The sequence below is a fragment of the Esox lucius genome, chromosome 24 (genome assembly GCF_011004845.1).
Source record: "Esox lucius isolate fEsoLuc1 chromosome 24, fEsoLuc1.pri, whole genome shotgun sequence".
In the NCBI taxonomy this organism is placed as follows: domain Eukaryota; kingdom Metazoa; phylum Chordata; class Actinopteri; order Esociformes; family Esocidae; genus Esox; species Esox lucius.
Genome location: NC_047592.1, coordinates 26,398,899 through 26,414,985, shown reverse-complemented (window position 1 = coordinate 26,414,985; position 16,087 = coordinate 26,398,899). Strand labels below are relative to the sequence as shown.

Here is a 16,087-nt window from a genome sequence, read left to right as displayed (position 1 = left end):
CAATTTCTTAGTTTTCCAACACTTGTCGTATTCATTCTTTGTGTGTTTGTGGGATTAACTGCACTGTCTCCTCTTGCTTTAGGTGTTGTCTGCAGCCGCAGCAGTTGGTGTGTCTGTTGCCTTCGGCGCACCCATCGGAGGCGTTCTCTTCAGCCTGGAGGAGGTTTGTGATAGGAGAATATTAAACAAAGCCAGTGTTAAACTGACAGACCACAATTGTCTGCTTTATCAGCCCTAATGTTCCAGTTAGGAGGACTTTGCTGTTTTTCTTTAACTTTTTTACAAATTCAAAAACTATTTGTAATGAGTTTAAGTAGTATTTGAGCCCAGGTCCCATGAGTCCAAGTTGACCATAAAAATTATAGGTCCCTCAAACTCAACTCTGGACCATGAAGTCACATTTTTTTCATTGCAACCCTCTAATCATGGTCATATTTAGACTTGGGACACCATGTGGGTGCAAATAATGATGAGGTAGAACAGAAAACCAGCAGTCTTTGAACGTTGTAGGATAGGAGTTGAACCCCTGTGACAGAACTATTTGGCAATAAATAAAAAATGTATATCTATTTTCTTTACTTACCCAGAGTCACATTAACTTCTGGATATGATTTTAATGTTTCTGTTTTCATTTTGAAGGAATTTGTTCCTGGAGTCATTGCTAAATAGCGTTTGCAATATGACTAGAAATATGCAGCAGCTGGTGTGCTCTACTGATCTCTCTTTCTCCCCCAGGTCAGCTACTACTTCCCTCTTAAGACTCTGTGGAGGTCATTCTTTGCTGCATTGGTGGCAGCCTTCACTCTTCGCTCAATCAACCCCTTTGGTGACCGCCATTAAATCCCAATACAAATAACCATATTAATAATAATGTTATCATGTTATTTGGACCTTTTTCTGACCTGTTTCTGTTATGCCTTAAAGGTAACAGCCGGTTGGTGCTATTTTATGTAGAGTTCCACACTCCCTGGCACATGGTGGAACTGGTCCCATTTGTCCTGCTGGGTATATTCGGTGGCCTCTGGGGGGCAATCTTCATCAGGGCCAACATTGCATGGTGCCGAAGACGTGAGTAGTGAGAGTGAGGAAAGAGCACTTATTTTTCTGGTAGTGAACAACCCTCTGATTAGGCTAAGTACCTGATTGATGAATAGCTAAGGTGCGTAAAGATGGCGGTCCCCATGTACTCAACAGAAGCCTAGTGCTGAAACAATGACATCGTATCCCACTGGAGGATGCTTTGCCATTGATTTTCAATGACTAACTGATTCAGTCCCTCCTTTCCCCTAGGAAAGAACACCTGTCTGGGGCGCTACCCAGTGCTAGAGGTCCTGGTTGTAACTGGAGCTACAGCCCTCCTCTCCTTCCCAAACAGCTACACCAGGATGAGCGGCTCGGAGCTGATCTCAGAACTTTTCAATGACTGCTCTCTGCTGGATTCATCACAGCTATGTGGGTACATTAGCAGCCCCGACAACAGGTAAGAGTTAATGAATCAATAAATGTAACAGGTCAAGCAGTCACATTAAGTCCCTGAATTTGGGGCTCAATTTGGTACCTGACAAGTCATTGAAATATTTGTAGACCATAAATCAGTTCCCTTGCTCTAAGATAGTTACCGTCACCAAAACAAAACAAAAAACGGTCTGTACAAAATAAACACAGCTAATGAGCTATATTTTATTTGGAAAAAAATATTCTAGCTTGGAGAAAAATTCAGACTTAAGGTTTTAAAGTATCTGAAAATATTTTTTGTGGAAAAAAGACCACAGTGATATCACCAATATTTGACCAATCAGTATTTCATTCTAAACTATTGTTACTTTATTCTTGAGGTGTACATAATTTTTTACACATTGTGATTAGACTATCTTTTGTAATGATTCATCTGTACATATGTAATGATGCCAGAACAGTTGTCATTGCAGGAAAGTCATCATACAGTATTTAGGAGGAAGGTATAAAACCTCCATTCCCTTAACCAAACTGGCCAGAAAAACACTTGAAAAGCCAGCTGATGGATGCAAACAGTGTTCTCTGCTAACAATCACATAGCTATTGATACAAAATTACGTTTTCAGCTGGGAAAGCTGGCCGAGGGGAAAAGGCTAGCTCATGATGGATTCAAACAATGTTCTCCACAACAACAAAAACAACATTATCTGTTTTATTTAGATGGCCAAGGTGTCATAATTTCAATACTTACAATTTGTACTACCGCTTTCGTTGCTGATAATGTTTGGACTTGATCCATTCAACTAACGCACAGGCTATAGCTGCTATCAACATTAGCTTTGGAGCAACAGAGTTAGCAGGCTAGCTTGTTTGTTATACTATGTTATTGCAGTAATATTTTTGCGAATGTCTCTTACTGAGTGACTGACTACCTCTTGTTTAACAGCGTATTGGTTAGAGACGTGGACTTCCATGGAGGGGACCGGTGTTTGAGCCTCGCCACAGTCAAAACAAATTATGCATAAGGCTTTTTTCCGGATAGACAACAACTTTTCTGGTTACAAACTTCAGTAGCTACGTTATAGCCTAACATAAAACTGTTTACGGTTATATTGTGACTATTTCTGGTGGATTTTCGAAGTATGCATCCGTGCACGCTTTTTGGGTGTATATATAATATAATATATACAGTAGATCACAACCAATGTTCCCTCAAATTTTTCATGTATCTGGGAATACACAAAAACTCCCTGAGTACTCTGTGGACCACTGTGAGCAACATCAGACGTGCACGCTGTGGCCACATACCAGTATCACATCTGTCCAAAACCCGAGACCATAGCAAGTTACATGGATTATTAAAATAATCAAATTACAGCATTAATTTCCATTAGTTTACTTTTAATATAAGTGATTTGGCCCACTTAAAATGAAAAAGGAAAAAAATAATGTTAATTAGCTGTGTAGTATGTTATATGTCAGTGTGAGGGTTCTGCTGAATGTGATGCTTGAGGTAGTCCAACTTCCATTCAGTCCACATCTTTCCTTCCGAAAACTTGCTTGCTACTTTGGCTTCGCAGCATGTTTTGCAGAGCAGACCTTTCTCACTCGAAAAAGAAAAAATCTCACTTAGTTTCACCACTTGTTCTTCTGTTTGCACACACTCCAACAGCCATTCCATCTTAAAAGAACCGCATTTATTTTTTACTTTGGCTTGGTGAGTGGATGTGCCATTGCCCGTTCGATTTGCCGTGATAAGTGTTTAGTAGCATTTGCGTCTCTTAACTCCACCGCACTGTTACCCTAGCTAACCTGCAAAACACCAGCGCTGCGGAGTGTATGGGCAGGGCACGTACACATAAAGCGCTGTCAATGACATTGATTGGCTGCGTAAGTGAACCGCATCATATCATTAGCTGGACACCTGTCACTCACTGAATTACATTGCAAAATGGTACAGAATAAATGATTTGTTTCATTTATTTACAGTTCATGTTGGATTTTATTTAATGCGCTGCATGCAGTGCGCGAGCAGTGCGCGAGCAGTGCGCGAGCAGTGCGCGAGCAGTGCGTGAGCAGTGCGCGAGCAGTGCACAAATTGTGCATTAGGATTTGTTCAGGATAAACAGAAACTTTTTTTGTCTTCACTTTTTGTCTTATTTAAAACTATTTATTTAGAAATTTGATTTCAAGAATGAATAACATGGCGACATCTCTGTTTTACACATCTTGTGATCTCCCACTGGAACGTAAATCCATTACATAGCCAGAATTAGTCAGGCAAGACTAGCCAGGGTCATGTTCCAGTCTGAAGAATTTATTAACAGAATGGCATGGCTTGAATGTTTAAGTTCCAGACATACCCTGCTGTATCTGTAGGTTAGCTAAGTGAATAAAATCAAAGTGGCCTGTGCTACACAAAATTCTGCATGCATGTATTTAATAATTCAGAATTTCTGCCTATTCAGTGTTAAGTAGCATAGTGGTTACAGGCGTGGACCTGCATGGACAACTTCTTAGATTGGTATCCCCATACTCACAATTTCTTGGTATTTACCATGGACCATGTGCAACTTCTAGGTTACAACCTGGCTTGCTAGTGTTTGGTAAATACCTTTTTGAGGTGTACAGAAAGACACTTGAAAGTTTCAAGTGTGTGGTTGTATTATATGCACAGCTAAATTCCACAAATAAGGCACTTGCATAGGTTCCTGGACTATCAATGTGTTGTAGGATATGGTGCAGGCCTTTTTTAATTAAAAAATAAAAAATGATGTATTTCATGACACTTGGCTACAATGTGGGAGATGGCCAATATGGCATTGCAATATAATTAAAATGCTTTTTGTGTTATAAAGCCATGATAATTACCCAAGGAAAATTAGACATGGCCGATTTAAATAGCTTCTCTTCAAGCCCCCTCCATGGCTCACCACAATCACTTCTACTAATGCGCAGGTTGAACAAGGCTTGCATAGTTTTTCTATCTTGTTAGAAATACATTTATAATTTGTAGTTTAGGTTGAGTCCAGTAATGAGGTATTATATATTCCACATAGATGATTACATTATTGCTCATAATTTATTTTGTCGTGTCAATAACCCTGGAAATATTATTCTGTATCTTTTGATTATACTGTTGTACTCAAAGGCCAGGTCAACTTTATTGTCTGAACTGTATTTATTTATTCAGGTCTGATTCAGGACTGTTAAGTGCTACATCTGATAGGCCGTTGGGCCCAACAGCGTACAGCAACACAATCCCTGATAGGCCGGCTGGGCCGGATGTGTACACAGCCCTATGGCAACTGGCGCTGGCCCTTGTCTTCAAGATGTTGATCACTGTGGTTACCTTTGGCATGAAGGTAGGTACATTTTTGTGTCTGATATTTTTTTAATTGCTTAGTAATAAAATATTAATATTTTTGATACATTTCAATTAATCAATTCTTTCACTAACACTTTCATTACATTTCCTCGATCCCTGATATGTGTATTAAATGGAAACATAAATGCTGTGTATCATCTTAACACCTCCATCTCTTCAGGTCCCTTCTGGCCTCTTCATCCCCAGTATGGCTGTGGGGGCGATAGCAGGCAGACTGCTGGGAGTTGGAATGGAACAGCTGGCTCTAAACCATCACGATTCTGCCATATTCAAGAGCTGGTGCTCCCCAGGGGCAGATTGCATCACCCCAGGACTGTATGCTATGGTGGGAGCTGCTGCTTGTCTCGGTAAGTCCAGGGCTACAGTCACTGCACTGGAATAGACAACGGTTAGATAACATTTTAGTGATTTAGCAAATACTCAAATCCAGAGCAACTTGCAGTAGGGAGTGCACATATTCCTTTTTTTTCACCACTGATCCTCCATGGGAATCGACCCCACAAATCAACCTCCCAGCTCTACCAACTGGGTAAATGTTATACAGTGGGGAGAACAAGTATTTCATACACTGCCGATTTTGCAGGTTTTCCCACTTATAAGGCATGTAGAAGTCAAATTTTTCATACCTTTTTTTTCCTTCAACTGTGAGTGATGGAATCTAAAACAAAAATCCAGAATATCACATTGTATAATTTACAAGTGATTAATTTGCATTTTATTGGATGACATAAGTATTTGATACATCAGAAAAGCAGAACTTAATATTTGGTACAGAAACCTTTGTTTGCAATTCCATAGATCATACATTTCCTGTAGTTCTTGACCAGGTTTGCACAAACTGCAGCAGGGATTTTGGCCCAATCCTCCATACAGACCTTCTCCAGATCCTTCAGGTTTCAGGGCTGTCGCTGGGCAATATGGACTTTCAGCTCCCTCCAAAGATTTTCTATTGGGTTCAGGTCTGGAGACTGACTAGGCCACTCCAGGACCTTTAGATGCTTCTTATGGAGCCTCTCCTTAGTTGCCCTGGCTGTGTGTTTCAGGTCGCTGTCATGCTGGAAGACCCAGCCACGACCCATCTTCAATGCTCTTACTGAGGGAAGGAGGTTGTTGGCCAAAATCTCGCGATACATGGCTCCATCCATCCTCCCCTCAATACGGTGCAGTCGTCCTGTCCCCTTTGCAGAAAAGCATCCCCAAAGAATGATGTTTCCACCTCCATGCTTCACGGTTGGGGTGGTGTTCTTGGGGTTGTACTCATCCTTCTTCTTCCTCCAAACACGGCGAGTGGAGTTTAGACCAAAAAGCTCTATTTCTGTCTCATCAGACCACATGACCTTCTCCCATTCCTCCTCTGGATCATCCAGATGGTCATTGGCAAACATCAGACGGGCCTGGACATGCGCTGGCTTGAGCAGGGGGACCATGCGTGCGATGCAGGATTTTAATGCATGACGGCGTAGTGTGTTACTAATGGTTTTCTTTGAGACTGTGGTCCCAGCTCTCTTCAGGTCATTGACCAGGTCCTACCATGTAGTTCTGGGCTGATCTCTCACCTTCCTCATGATCATTGATGCCCCACGAGGTGAGATCTTGCATGGAGCCCCAGAACGAGGGAGATTGACCGTCATCTTGAAATTCTTCCATTTTCTAATAATTGCGCCAACAGTTGTTGCCCTCTCACCAAGCTGCTTGTCTATTGTCCTGTAGCCCATCCCAGCCTTGTGCAGGTCTAACCTTTTATCCCTGATGTCCTTCGACAGCTCTCTGGTCTTGGCCATTGTGGAGAGGTTGGAGTCTGTTTGATTGAGTGAATAATAAATTATTTAAATCATACAATGTGATTTTCTGGATTTTTCTTTTAGATTCTGTCTCTCACAGTTGAAGTGTACCTATGAAAAATAATTACAGACCTCTACATGCTTTGTAAGTAGGAAAACCTGCAAAATCAGCAGTGTATCAAATACTTGTTCTCCCCACTGTGCATGTGTGTGTGTGTGTGTGTGTGTGTGTGTGTGTGTGTGTGTGTGTGTGTGTGTGTGTGTGTGTGTGTGTGTATATATATATTTATTATTAAAGGGGAGTTATGTTACGTTTTTCATTGTAAAATAAGAAAATGTCTATCTCCAGTAATCGTGGGATGATTCACAACGTTTACTCAAAAAGGAAAATTTGTCAGTGTGCTGCATTTAACATGGTTTAAGCAAATCTGAGAGATTGACTTTAAAATGTCGGCTGAGGCTCCAACGTTGGCCTAATGTTGTGTTTGGGCTATGCTTTTAGCTCGTTGATGAAATCGCAGTTGTGGTTAAAGTTAAGTTTGAGTACTAGCAACAAGTTCCATTTGCTCCTTGATTAATGTAAAGGTACTTCATTCTGGCCCATCCTTTCTCCGATATTGCGTTGTAGGCGGTGTGACCCGCATGACAATATCTCTGGTGGTCATCATGTTTGAACTGACCGGTGGGCTGGAATACATCGTTCCTTTGATGGCCGCCACGATGACCTCCAAGTGGGTAGCGGATGCATTTGGACGCGAGGGAATCTATGAAGCTCACATTCGACTAAATGGCTATCCCTTCCTTGAACCCAAAGAGGAGTATGGAAGCAAGGTAATAGTCCCCAACTTTTGAAAATGTCAGTCCCCAGTAAAGTAATACTGTTAGGATGTCTCTTATTTATGGGACTGTCAAAGTTAGGGGCAAAAGTTTTAAACTGGCTTGAAGTGTTACAAGTGTATGTATTGCAACGTATTCATCACATTCAGGTGATTTAACTTGTATTGCATAAAAAATAAATGCCACATGAGCAATTTCTTTCCCCCTGCTGTGGCCCTTAGCAACTGGCCATTTGTCCCACAGAGAGCAATAAAACTACGCTTTCCATATTGGACTGTAAACTAAACGGTTGCGCCACGAGGAAAGCAAACCTCTGCTCGTCCCTGCATCTAGTTCAGCAGTAAATCTGTAAAACATACTTTATGTACTAAACTAGCAGTGCCATTACACCAAATAATATCCTGAGTGTGTGCAAAAAGTGTGTTGCCAGATAAGCAATTGCTGAGCTGAACAAGTCATCAAATCTACCCTCCCTTTCTCTCCCCATAGGCCCTGGCCCAGGACGTGATGCGCCCCAGGCGGTCGGACCCTCCCCTAGCAGTGCTCACCCAGGAGGGGATGAGTGTGGGGGAGGTGGAGGCCATGGTGGCTGACACAGACTACAGCGGCTTCCCAGTTGTCGTCTGCCAGGAGTCTCAGCGACTAGTAGGCTTCATACTGCGGAGGGACCTGGTCATATCGCTAGGTGCGTGTGTGTGTGTGCGCGTGTGTTTGTGTGTGCGCGTGTGTTTGTGTGTGCGCGTGTGTTTGTGTGTGCGCGTGTGTTTGTGTGTGCGCGTGTGTTTGTGTGTGCGCGTGTGTTTGTGTGTGCGCGTGTGTTTGTGTGTGCGCGTGTGTTTGTGTGTGCGCGTGTGTTTGTGTGTGCGCGTGTGTGTGCGTGTGTGCGTGTGTGCGTGTGTGCGTGTGTGCGTGTTCGCGCGTGTTCGCGCGTGTTCGCGCGTGTTCGCGCGTGTTCGCGCGTGTTCGCGCGTGTTCGCGCGTGTTCGCGCGTGTACGCGTGTGTTCGTGTGTTTGTGTGTGTGCGCGTGTGTGCTGGGATATTCTCTCTGTGTTGCGCAGCTTGCATACTGTGTTTGCCAATCAGTGCCGCGTGAAGGGGGGTTTGCCCTCTAAACATGTTTGACAGAGGTGTGAGGCAATGCTGCGAGTGGCACTACACTGTGTAGCTGATCTGCGTTGTTCTCTTGTGTGCCTGTCACTGTGTCATTTCAGCTTTGTGGTGATAGCAACTCAGTTTGTGTGCATACTTTAGTTGTATGCTTCTGACACTGAATCAACTTCTCGAGCCCTCTTTTTCTTCTCTCATGTTTGCGCTGTCATCCCATTCACACACCAGAGAATGCCCGTCAGCGTCAGGAGGGAGTGGTCAGTGCCTCGCTGGTGTTCTTCACAGACCATGTGCCTGCCCAGCCAACCTCCGGACCCCCCGCAGTCAAACTGAGAGGTAAGGTCACACAACAGACAGACAGGCAGGACAAACAGGTAGAATAATAGACATAAACATTGTCACACACACGCTGACGGACAGATGGACGGACGGACAGGCAGATGGACAGACGGACGGACAGGCAGATGGACAGATGAACAGACAGACATGCATACAGCATTCTGTCATTGCTGTACTGTGTTCTTAATATATGAGGTTCTTTTGGTGTAGGTATACTGGACCTTAGCCCCTTTACTGTGACAGACCACACCCCCATGGAAATAACCGTGGACATCTTCAGGAAGCTGGGACTCAGGCAGTCTCTGGTCACACATAACGGGTGAGTAGTTGAAAGGTGTAGACTATCAGTAAAATGGTTCCAATGGGTCCTATAGAGAATAGAGAGCCAAATGGGTGATTCAAATGGGCTGGCGTCAGTCGGGGGAGTGGGGATGCATCGTCAGTAGGGACTTCCTGGTCTCGTTGCACTGTAGCGATTCCCTTGTGGGAGCTCCTGCAATGCTGACTGAGGTGGTCAGGTGGGTGGGAATGCCCACATACACGTTGATCCACGTTACTTTCTTGTTGGAAGAGCAGTGTGGAATTAAGATGGAATTGCTTGGCACAATGTCTATGAGGAAAGCTTGTTGCAATCGTCTACTCTCCCAAGCATTTTGGGAGTTTGGGGCAATTAGGGTTGTTTCTCAGAAACTCTGGTCCGCTGAGTACAATGACCAAATCACCAAAATATTCCTTTACCATTGTCTCTACCACAAACATAATTCCAGAAGACTCCACATCCACCATTGTTTGCCTTTGTTTGTCTCTTGGAACAACAATGCTTTACGTTAGTGAATAGAAGCGACAGTGTCTGCGTGTGTGTTGCACATCTTGGACCGTCTGTGTTTGCGTGTGAAGAAGTCCTCCTCTCCATTCCCGGGCAGAGAGGGAGCCTGTGACTGTCGCTTTGCATGGATCCCTCCTCCACTTGTAAAGTGTAGTACAAACAAGCCTTTACACTTCCATCGCCAACCCTGTTCCTAAACAACATCAGGGCCTGATTAAAGGCTGAGGTCCGTACACACACACACACACACACAAAACGGAGATGTTGGCCTTGCATGTGTAATAGGTAGGTTTCTGTGCTGTGATAGATCTGGTTGATTTGAACTAATACCTAGCCCTTTCGAATCGGACACAGGTTTCCACTCTTATAAATGACTCCAACTTTCCCTTTGTCCCTCCGCTGTTTCTTATTCTTTCTCTCAATTACATTATGAAGAATGCTTTATTGGCAGAAAATTTTCTCTTTATAAACATCTGCATGAACTTTGAATGTAAATATTGTTCTCATTGTTCATTCGTTAACTAACCAGAACTGGTTTTCTCATGCTCTCTCCACCCTTCTCTTTATCTCCCACCCTTCATTCCAGGAGGTTGTTGGGAATCATTACCAAGAAGGACGTTCTGAAGCATATGGCACAGATGGCCAACAGAGACCCGGACTCCATTCTCTTCAACTGATCTTTACCTCCACCCCTGACTATGGCAAAGTACAGAAACACAGATTCCATCCTCTTCACCATATCTCCACACCCATCATGGGAGTGCTAAAAGTGCACCCGCTCTCATGGACACAAGACCTCCCCCCTCCTCTCCATCTCTTTTTTTAAGACACTGCCACACTGCCCTTGCGAACACACTAAAATGAAATGGGAGAGGACTGGAGCTGAGGACCTCTCCCATGAGATGAAGGCAAGAAGAGGAGTTCGCTCCTGGCACTACGGACACATTTCTGAAAAGAGGTGGAGGAGAAACGCAGATTTGTCAATATTGGTGACGTAGTGGTACGAATAATTGGTGGGTAAACACTGACCGCTTATAGCAGTGGGAAAAAAGAAATAAGGGTCACTTTAATACTTCATGCATTTATTTTCTTTCACCAACCACTACAGCATTGGTCAGAATGATGATTCACAAAGGAATATTGCTCATACCACTGACACGGACAGGATGGAAAGAGAATAGGAAAAAAGAGCAAAGGGGGGAAAGACAAATTGTTGGTGTGGAGAGGTGGTGGGAAAGTGCTGACTTAAGTGTAATGGATACTTGCCACCGTTTAAGAGAAACTTAGAATGACGCCCCTGGCTAGCTCCAGCCTACCGTCTCTCCATCTGAGGACATGCCCAGGCAAAGCACTCTGTTCTGGGCAGATGGATGCTTGACCTGAGGGCAAGGATATGGTGGGAAATGAAGGTGCAGACACACATCCAGCTGTAAACCCCAATTTGCCTTCTTTAGTAATCTCTGTGCCTTTTCAATGCTGTGTTATTCAGGAGAAAGGACTTTCACAGGTTGAACTAACCCTGTCAAACATCTGATTAGTGGGTCGTCTTCAAAGTTACAAAGGTGTTTTAGTCAGCGCATTAAAGCACATTGTTGCAGGTATAGAGAAACACTTGCTTCTCAGCTCTCAAACTATGCCGTCTGTAAAATGAAGCAACTACTACTAAGTAGAAATGATTAATCATGATATAAGAATGGAAAGTACCCAGTGATCTTGATGTACGTGGTGTGCAGGACAGATAGTAGTTCTGATGGGATTCATGAGTCGTTGTCGTGTCCATTTTGTAATGCTTCCTAGTCAGATGTACTGAATAGGCCCATAATCTCAATGAGAATGTATTTTTGAAATGATCATAAAAACATATCTTGAGTAGTTGGGTGGAGCCATGGGTGATAGACAACACAATAGAAAAACATCAGTGTAGAATTCCCCCCCCCCCCAAGAAAAGAGAATATGGTCAGGAGGAAAGCATAGGTTTACGTCTAGGACTACATTGTTGCCGGCGTGGGAAATGGATGACAACACTCACACACTGTCAGGTCATTTGAACACAATGCGGGTTTAATAGTTACAGGTGACTCTCACAGTCGCAACAGGACATTCGAGAGCTGAACGGATACAATGAGACTTCACATGGTGATCACATTACAGCCCTGCTCCAATCAACACATTCCTCAAACACCTACTCATCGGAAGGTGCGCGCGCACGCTCGTGGGTACGTGCGTGCGTGCGTGCGCCTGCGCGCGCGTGTGTATCTGTCCTAACCAGAGCCCGCTTTAAACTGTTTCTAGGTTGAAAGATTCAACAGTAATGGAAGTTTGCACACTTCTTTCAGGTTCATATAGTTGTGTGTTTAACCATGTCAGTTTAAAGCGGGCTCTGGGACATAGAGTCGGGACCTGTTTAAAAGCAATCTTAATGGTCCTCTAGTCTTTCTCTGATCCTGAAACCTTTTTTGGATCGTGTTCTAAATGGGATCAGTTCCAGATCCCATGTTGATGCTAAATAAGATAGATTGTTCAGCTGAATTTAAAACAAATGGTAAGTGAATTCTGCCAGACTGTGGTGTAGTTCTCTGAACATAGCTCTAGCGGCCACTAATGTCCACTTACACTGACAGAAGGGGCGTTGTACTGGTGTGTTTATGCTAATCTTGGCTCAGGGTATGTGGCTTTATGGACAGCCTTGTGTTTCTAATCAACAATGAGATCTGACTATTTCAGAATTTTTGTCTCATGTCACAGTTTCATATGTAGTGCAATATAGGAATCTGGTGGAATGTCGGGCACTACAGAGGAAGGATTGTGCCTTTTGGGACACAAACCTTATTGATTGTTAGGTCCTGTTGTCTTCACTATTCTTTTGGCAGATTCACAGTTCCCCCAACACCTGTTTCACAGTGTTATCGCTTTCCTTCAAACAATGCTTTAATATATTCCAGAATGGATTCGCATCATAAAAGGAAACATGCAATTGTTCCTTTCAGCACCACGGCCTTGCTGCCTCGTCCCATTTGTTCGCCCAGCCCTGTCCCTTGGTTTTTTTCCTTTCATTTCATTTTGTGTTGATTGATTATGTTCACTGGTCATGGACCCGTTCTGTGATCCCTTATTTCACCCACCAGCCTCTCTTGGTCTTTATCCTTAAACAACCGCTCAGTTTCTGTACCTTCCTTACCATGTCTCACTCACCAGACTAAACATTGAAAAAGATGTTGCAGTAGGCTGAAGGTATAACCCCTAACACTTGATCTCTACCTCACTTTGTCTCTCTTTGCCAGTTTCTGTTTCTTTATTTCTGTTGTCTTGGAACAGGGAAGTGCAATAAGAATTAGGGTTGGGTCAGATTAGAGCCGATGGGCAGCCAGTTTCTTTCCTTCTCCCGCTGTTGGGGCCACTTCCTCTGCTACTGCCAACCTTTGTGTGATTGGCTGGGGTTTAAAAAGCCTTATCGCTGAGACTGTATTTACAATGAGCACCTCCATAGTCCCTACGGGCTTTATCAACCGTTTAATGGTTTTTCATTCTGAACATGGAATGCAGCATTGTGTTCATGCCCTATGAGGTATTCTGATCTTCTGAGCCCTGCCCAGAATTCTAGAAGAGTGAAAATTCCCCCTGATGTCTATGTTGTGTGTGTGTGTGTGTGTGTGTGTGTGTGTGTGTGTGTGTGTGTGTGTGTGTGTGTGTGTGTGTGTGTGTGTGTGTGTGTGTGTGTGTGTGTGTGTGTGTGTGTGTGTGTGTGGTACACACGCAAACACAGTTCTCTGGCCCCAGTGGGTCTATCCAGGATGTTGTTGGTTTGTTTCCAAGACCTGGCCACAGATAGTGGGTGTAGGGGACAAGGAGAGGTTAGGGCTCCAGTCCTAGAAAGCTAATTTCCTGACTACCCCTTAAAACAACACAGACTCGTAATACAGGGGACAGATGGGCTGGCCACAATCTGCAAGTGTGTATATGCGCCTGCTCTTCAGGATGGGAGGTGTTGGAAAAGAGGGAGATTAAACAAGCGATTAGTCTTTGTTCATGCTCTTGAGAAAATAATAAACTAGGTAGGGAGATAAGAGAGAAATATAAAGAGAGCGATTGAGAAAAGAGGGGGAGGACTTAATCAAACAACCTTCCCTTGTCTATCCAACCACACCACGCGTGGGGGCGTAGAAATACATTTTCGGTGGATCCAGCATCAGCGACATGCCGTGATTCAACGTTGTGGCGTATGCAAATTGTCAGCCTGAAATGGGAACTCTTAACAATTATTTGGGCTGTTTACAAAACATTAACCAGAAATGACCTAAACACTCAAAAGTTTTACAACATGGCCATATTCTATAGCTTACCTCAACACCTCTGGGGAATTCCATTTGACCCCACACTAGGCATAAATGATTACAGGCATGCCTGATTGCTGGCAAACACACAGCTTAGATGACTATCTAGCTAAAGAACAATTCTACTTTCCAAAGGGGAAAATCTACACATCTATGAGTGCATTGCTCTGCATTTATACCTATCTACAGTTTCCAAAGAGCTAGTCTTTTCTATGCTAATTATTTCTGCGGTTCTGTCTGGGTTTGAATAGTGCGCTTGTGTGGCTTTGTCTGTATTTAACATTACATTTCAGTCATTTAGTAGATGTTCTTATTCAGAGCAACTTGCTGTACCCGCCTTTACCTTATGTCTGTGTAAAACTGATTCATATATTTGTTTATTCTTTAGAGAGGTTGGTATTAGCAATCACACATCCCACACTCTGTATATTCTTGAGAGAAGCGGGTAGTACTATGTCAGGGGTTTGAATGTTAGTTAGAAGAGAGAAAAGACCAATCAGAGCCCCCAACCCTTCCCAGGCTGTTCTAATCCTACCAGTCACAGTAGGTGAGGCCTAAAGTTCTCCATTAACTCAGTGGTGTTTTTTTCAGGATGAAGAATATGATTAAACATGAATCTCTCTGAAAAATGCTTACATAACCAACATGATATAAATGAGGACTTATCTTTGCACTCTGCACAGCCATGCACACATTGTATGCTTGGTGATATTTTAGTTTTTGTTCTCAAAATATGTCTGTTAAATTAATTCATGTATATTTATTTTTGCACAAAAAGAAATGTATGTCTTGTGATTATGTGTCTTATGATCATGGTTATGTATTTTTTTTTCTTATGAAAGATGCCAGCTAAATCCATTAAATGTCAGTTATGCATTCATATGGCAGTCTTTTAGTTTTTCTGAAATTTTTGTACATACAAGTGCATTCAGGCATTCCATAATGAATATTTCAATTCACTATTAAAAAATGAACAAACCTCTTCCCTAAAGAGACTGAATCCAAACCACTGCATAATAAGGTCCATTAAATCAATTACATTTATTTAGATATTCACCACTAACACTTCCTCTTTCTCCCTTTCACTTTCTCGCACAAACACCCTTACTCATACTTCTGATCAAAACAACTGTTAATGGAATTGGTTTTGGACTAATGTTTTATTAGTTGGCCCATCTGTCAAATGTTCCACAGTTTTAAGGATTGGCAAGGAAACAACTTGAATTACACAAATTCCTTCACTCCATCAGTCTCAAGTATACACAGAAAATAAGTCAAATACTGAATTCTTCCTGATCTGATATACACTGAGTGATGGATAGGAATGTGTGTCAGTTTAAGTCACAAGGATCTCAGTGAAATCCTTTCTCCCTCTGACCGCGTCTACTAGGGCCAGTCTGAACAGGCCAGGGTCAGAACTCAAACTTACTGAACGTTCACACACTTTTACCAGTGACAGTGTTGCCAGATTGGTCGGTTTTCTACTATAATAACAATAAATGCCCTGCCAGTCCTTCCCTGTGCCCTCCACGCCTCAGTTACTTTTTAACATAATCTTGCGGTAGACAGCATATTGCATGTTGGCTAACTTTACCGTAGCAATGCAATGGCTTGTCGTCATGCATTTTAATGATACATTTTTGGAAGGGATCTTAAATGGTGTTATTGAACCCTACACGTTTGAACCGGGGGTGGTAGCTGGATATTATTTGGATTTTCCTGCCTGCCTGCATTAATACAGACTGAACAATGTACTTTTATTGTATTTGGACCACAAGAGTAGCATCAAAGTGGCAAAGTTAATTCTAATGATTTGTTTTGCTAAACGGTGGGAATTTACTGCTTATTTTGGCTAGGTTAAGAAGCAACATTGAGATCTTTGGCTAGTAAACTACTGTAAAATGTATAGCCTACTCTTTTAACATATCACTAGAAAGAGTCTTTTAAAGAGATGAACAATTGTAACACCAAATACATTTATCAATATACAGTGGGGAGAACAAGTATTTGATACACTGCAGT

At 42.8% G+C, this 16,087-nt stretch overlaps 1 protein-coding gene across 6 annotated transcripts in view; it reads left to right on the top strand.

Annotated features, from left to right (window-relative positions):
* clcn5b (chloride channel, voltage-sensitive 5b) overlaps positions 1 to 14,943 on the top strand; it is a 32,460-nt gene extending 17,517 nt beyond the window's left edge. For all 6 annotated transcript variants that reach the window (XM_010902760.5, XM_010902755.5, XM_010902758.5 and 3 more), the window contains 11 exons: positions 83 to 163; positions 736 to 826; positions 925 to 1,068; positions 1,291 to 1,480; positions 4,649 to 4,820; positions 5,004 to 5,190; positions 7,253 to 7,455; positions 7,951 to 8,146; positions 8,798 to 8,905; positions 9,119 to 9,227; positions 10,321 to 14,943. In XM_010902760.5, coding sequence (XP_010901062.1) covers positions 83 to 163; positions 736 to 826; positions 925 to 1,068; positions 1,291 to 1,480; positions 4,649 to 4,820; positions 5,004 to 5,190; positions 7,253 to 7,455; positions 7,951 to 8,146; positions 8,798 to 8,905; positions 9,119 to 9,227; positions 10,321 to 10,411 — 1,572 coding nt within the window. In that variant the 3' untranslated portion in view covers positions 10,412 to 14,943. The remainder of the gene's footprint in view (positions 1 to 82; positions 164 to 735; positions 827 to 924; positions 1,069 to 1,290; positions 1,481 to 4,648; positions 4,821 to 5,003; positions 5,191 to 7,252; positions 7,456 to 7,950; positions 8,147 to 8,797; positions 8,906 to 9,118; positions 9,228 to 10,320) is intronic.
* The last annotated feature ends 1,144 nt before the right edge of the window (positions 14,944 to 16,087 follow it).